General features: G+C 70.1%; 3 protein-coding genes across 3 annotated transcripts in view; 1 reads left to right on the plus strand and 2 right to left on the minus strand.

Moving 5' to 3' along the window:
* The window catches only part of CHLNCDRAFT_141222 (hypothetical protein), a gene marked incomplete at both ends in the record, with an annotated part of 2,508 nt that extends 1,374 nt beyond the window's left edge, over positions 1–1,134 (minus strand). Inside the window, 4 exons of the mRNA XM_005843325.1 lie at positions 146–225; positions 387–542; positions 772–858; positions 1,006–1,134. Of these exons, the coding sequence (XP_005843387.1) occupies positions 146–225; positions 387–542; positions 772–858; positions 1,006–1,134 (452 nt within the window). The remainder of the gene's footprint in view (positions 1–145; positions 226–386; positions 543–771; positions 859–1,005) is intronic.
* A 548-nt stretch (positions 1,135–1,682) lies between these two features.
* On the plus strand, positions 1,683–2,056 carry CHLNCDRAFT_141223 (hypothetical protein; the record flags this gene model as incomplete). Its single annotated transcript, XM_005843265.1, has 2 exons — positions 1,683–1,718; positions 1,835–2,056. 2 exons carry the CDS (start codon positions 1,683–1,685, stop codon positions 2,054–2,056), a joined length of 258 nt encoding a protein of 85 aa, XP_005843327.1.
* Positions 2,057–2,967: 911 nt separating this feature from the next.
* CHLNCDRAFT_141224 (hypothetical protein) overlaps positions 2,968–4,425 on the minus strand; it is a gene marked incomplete at both ends in the record, with an annotated part of 4,480 nt that continues 3,022 nt past the window's right edge. The window contains 5 exons of the mRNA XM_005843326.1: positions 2,968–3,053; positions 3,234–3,334; positions 3,532–3,607; positions 3,779–3,934; positions 4,238–4,361. Coding sequence (XP_005843388.1) covers positions 2,968–3,053; positions 3,234–3,334; positions 3,532–3,607; positions 3,779–3,934; positions 4,238–4,361 — 543 coding nt within the window. The remainder of the gene's footprint in view (positions 3,054–3,233; positions 3,335–3,531; positions 3,608–3,778; positions 3,935–4,237; positions 4,362–4,425) is intronic.

The following is a 4,425-nucleotide window of genomic DNA, read 5'->3' on the forward strand; positions in this document are numbered from 1 at the left end:
ACGTTGGAGAGGCGTGGTTCGGGCAAGGGCGGGAGGCAGCGCGTGACGTGGGTGCAAGCGACCCAGAACGCCTGCCGACGGGCGCCGCCGCTGCTGCCGCGCCGCACCCTGCAGCGAGGTGTACCGCTCTGCTGCCGGGGCGCACCTGTCCTGGAAGAACTGGAGGTCCCACTTCTCTGCCGCCGGGTTGTAGTGCTTGGTGGTCCAGTTGCGCTCCCGCAGGCCCTGGAGGCACGCAGGGCGCAGGGCGCAGGGCGCAGGCGAGGCGTGTGTGGGTGGTGGTGGGAGCGGGTGCGCCCTGCTTTGCGGCGCTCCACCGCTCAGCAGGTGCCAGCTCAGCGGGTCCGTCAGCTCAGCGGGGCCGCCAGCTCAGCGCCACCCCTCACCTGGTAGAACTCCATGTAGGGCATCTGCGGCAGCCGCTCCCACCGCGGCTCAGGCGCGTACCCTGCCCCCTGCCCCAGCACCTCCTTGGGCACAAAGTCGAACTTGGCGCTGCTCTCCTGCCCCTCGGCATCCTTGGAGGGCACCTCAAAGTGCGCCTGCGGGGGGAGGCAGCGGCGGGGAGGCGGCAGCGGCAGCGGGGAGCTGGGTGGGTGGTTGCCAGCCCAGCCAGCCCAGCTGCGCACGAGATGCGGGCTTGGTGCAGGTGCTGCCGCAGGCAGGTGTCCGCCGGAAGCCAGTAGCTCCCTGAAGCAGGCTGCTGGGTGCTAGGAGGGTAGCACAAGGCATGGGCAGCTGTGGGCAGCCATGCAGGCCCACACACCACACCTGCAGGTCCGCCATGGTGGGCCCCTGCTGCTTGATGCGCTTCAGGTCCTTGCGGCTAAACCGCGGGTTGGGCTTGGGTGGGCCAGCCTGCAGCAGCCGCAGACTATCCGGTTGCTGGTTGCTGTGGTGTGTGTGTGTGCACTGCAACGCTGGTACTGACAGGGTGGAAGTTGCAGAGGGGGCAGGCAAGCGGAGCGTGGCGGCGGGCAGGCGGCGGGCGACTGAGCCGCGCACCTCCTTGGCAGCGCGCGTCTCCACCGCCGCGCCTCTCCGGCGTATCGGCCGCGATGGCGGCACTAGGTAGCTCGTCGAGGGAGAGCATTGCACCAGGCTGCTGGCGTCCCGCAGGTAGCAGTGCACCATGCTGGCTCGCAGGCTGGCCAGCGCAGGCTGGGCAACTCAGTCAGCTGCCCCTGCTCCCAGCCTGCTGTCCAGGCCACGCAATGCGCCGAGCAGGGGGAAGCCTGAGCTGGGCAGTGCTGGTAGGAGTCCCCGCGACGCCTGAGACCCCCCAGAAGCAGCGCAAGGCACGCATGCATGCGGGGATGAGCACCGAATGCGGGCGGGACGCATGCCTGGCTGGATGAGGCAGTCAGTGGGGCCTGACCGAGGCCATCGATCAAACCAGTCGGGGCCAGTCAGCCGGTTGAGATGGCGAGGTCTTAGGCCAGCGCTGGAGCCCGATCGCTTGATCGCCTGAACCCAGTCTCCGATCCCTGCTCACAGCTGCAGCCGGCAGGTTCCCTCGTAAGGGTCGCTCGTCGGCGGAGACCAGCGTCTGTGGCAGCACCGCGGCCTCGCCTGTGGCCCCATCACACCCGGCAGACCGTCCAGCATCGCAATTTGCGACTAGAGCGGCCAGCCAGCAGCTCTGCCCGCAACCCTGCAACGCTCGCAGCAACGCTAGCAAAATGAACCCCTATTCTGGCACAAGCACGCTAGCCAAGGTGCGGGGCGCAAGATGGGGGCGAGAGGAGGCCACAAGGTCACAGCCACCAACGTCGGCCGCGCACCGCCCTCCACGCCTGCTGCTGACAGCCGCTCACGCCTCCTGCTGCTGCAGGTGCTGCGGTTCTCGGCGGTGGGCGTGGGCCTGGTGTACGGCTCCATCAAGATGTCGTACTACAAGGCAAGCCGCCTGCTGCACTCAGCTGCTGCACCCCACCATGCCCGTGGCACCGGGTTGCCGCGCCCGCTGGGCGTCCTGCTCATTTCCAGCTCCCTCGCCGCCCTCGCGCTGCTGCAGAGCCAGGCAGCAAAGGCGGCCAAGAAGGCGCACCACTGAGGCAAGCGGCTGGAGCCTGCTGGAGCCGCGGCCAATCTTTGCTGTGTTTGTTTCCTGTTGCAAGCTGTCCCCCCTGCTCCTCCTCGCTGCTTCCACCAGCCCTGCCCAGCACCCTGCTGCCTGGATGGCAGACACCCCAGCGCTGTAACCGGCCCTGTCGATTGATGGCAATGGGGCCTCGTGGTGTCACAGTGACCCGAGGCCCGAGGCACCCAGGCAGTGCGCGGTCGCCCCGCCTGGGTGCCCCTCAATCAAGCGTCAGTCAGGGTGGGGTAGCATTGCAGCAACGCGTGAAAACCGGCGTCCCTTCACCGGAGCTGCTCAGGGATCCAACAGGGCATGCAGGGAGGGGGAGGGGCAGTAAGGGCAAGTATTGGAAGCATCTGGTGTGTGACGCGACGCAGCGTGAATGAAAGACGGGCGGGGCAGGGAGGGCAGGCAGCTGCGCGATGGGGTGCCGCTGGCCGTGGCGGCCGCCGCCAGGACCAGCGGCAGGCATCTGGCTCAAAAGTGGGGTGAGGGGCGGCACAGCGGGGTGCGGCAGACAGGGGTGGGCAGCAGGGCAAAGACAAGGGAGAGCGTGTGCACACACGTGCGGGCACTTGGCTGCATGTGCGCCGGGATGCAGGGGTGAAGAGGGGGGCTGCCGCCACCAAACGGTGCAGACAGGGAAAGAGCGAGACTTGTATGAAAGGGAAGGGGATGCAAGGTGCGCCTCGGCTGCAGGCTGGAATCAGGCGCCGGCAGCAAACTGCGAAAGGGGGATTTGTACAAAGGGCTGCTGTATTCATGCATGCAGGGGTGAGCCAACGAATGGGGAGGCGGTGCGGAGGCGTGTACAGCTTTCTCGCTCGCGGTGTGTGCAGGCAGGGCGCGGCCTTCACGCCCGGCCGCCGCCCACAGCCACCAGCTCAGCTGGCGGCCAGCAGCTCCGACAGCATGGCGTCGTCCTCGGCGTTGCCGGTGGGCGGCGCCAGCAGCCGCTGCACCAAGTCGTCTGCAGGCGAGGGCGCGGGGCGGGAGGAGGGGGCCGTGGGCGGAGGCGGCGCCGCGGGCGCAGGCCACGCGCCTTCACAGGCAGCGCACAACACCCAGCTGCGCCTGGGGGCGCACGGGGCAGGAGGCAGGCGCAGGCGCGGGCGCATGCGCGGGCGCGGCAGCAGGTGGAGAAGCGCACCGCCGCTGGAATGGTGGGAGCTCAGGCCGCCGTGCGTCAGGTGGTGGTCGTCCGCCGCCCTGCCCTCGCGGTCTGCCTCCTGAAGCACCGCCAGGCTGGAGCTGCAGGCGCACGGCAGGGCAGGGGCAGCGGGGGTGGGGTGGCTCGTCAGCGGGGTGGCTCGTCAGCGGGGGGCGCCACACAGAGGGGCGGCGCCGCGACGCAGCCACACAGCACTCTGCCCTGCGCCTACCGCACCGAAGTGCCACCATGGCGCCGGCTGCCGGCCCTGCTGGCTGGCCAGCGGCCGGCTGCCCACCTGAAGGTGTTGGTGCGGCGGATGGGCTTGCCCAGCGGGCCTAGCTGCTGGTTGCCGCTGCCGCCGGCGGGCGCCACTGCAGGCGGGGAGGAAGGGCACAGGGGGGCGGCGGTTGGGGGCGCAGCCACGACCCAGCCACCCACACAGGCCTGGCGCACACGCCCGGCCCAGAGGCAGCAGAGGGCAGGTGCCAGGAGCGGCAGGGGCAGGCGCCAGGAGCAGCAGGGCAGGCGGGCTGGCGACTCACGCGGCGGCCTCCCCGCTTGCGCTCCCGCCCCCGCCCCTCCCCCGCCGTTGTTCTCCAGCGCCGCCAGCTGCGTCAGCGACATGCTCTTGCTCATCTTGCGGGGGCGCACGTACTCCATGGCAGCCAGCGCCTCGTCCTCCTCGTCAAAGAAGGGGGCTGCGGTACGGCGGTACGGCGGGCGGGAGGGAGGGACGAGCAACGCGTGCTTGTGTGGGAGAGCCCAGAGGGACGCGTGCTTGTTGTTGAGCGGGGAAGGCGGCACGTGGCCATGGCTTTCACATGCATAGTGGTGATGACGATGCTGCAGGCGAGAGGCGCGCGGCCGCCCAGGCGCGTGCCCCCGGTACCCCTCCCGCTGCCCCGCCCCCCCCCCCGGCCCCAGACACATGCCCCCCGGGCACAGGCCCACCCCCCAGCGCCCACCCCCCACACCTCAGCCCCACCCCTAGCCCCACCCACCCGACAGGTCCATGAGGTTGCCCATGGAGCGAGACTTGAACATGCCGGCGCCGCCGCGGGCGCCGCCGCCGCCGCCTCCCAGCGCGGGCGCCACGTCTGGCATGTCCTTGATGAAGTCCAGCAGCTCCGAGGTGTCGTCCAGATCCAGAGGGTCGTGCAGGGGGGAGTGGTGGTGGTGGGGGTGGTGG

Source organism: Chlorella variabilis (assembly GCF_000147415.1).
Source record: "Chlorella variabilis unplaced genomic scaffold CHLNCscaffold_32, whole genome shotgun sequence".
NCBI classification, from domain to species: domain Eukaryota; kingdom Viridiplantae; phylum Chlorophyta; class Trebouxiophyceae; order Chlorellales; family Chlorellaceae; genus Chlorella; species Chlorella variabilis.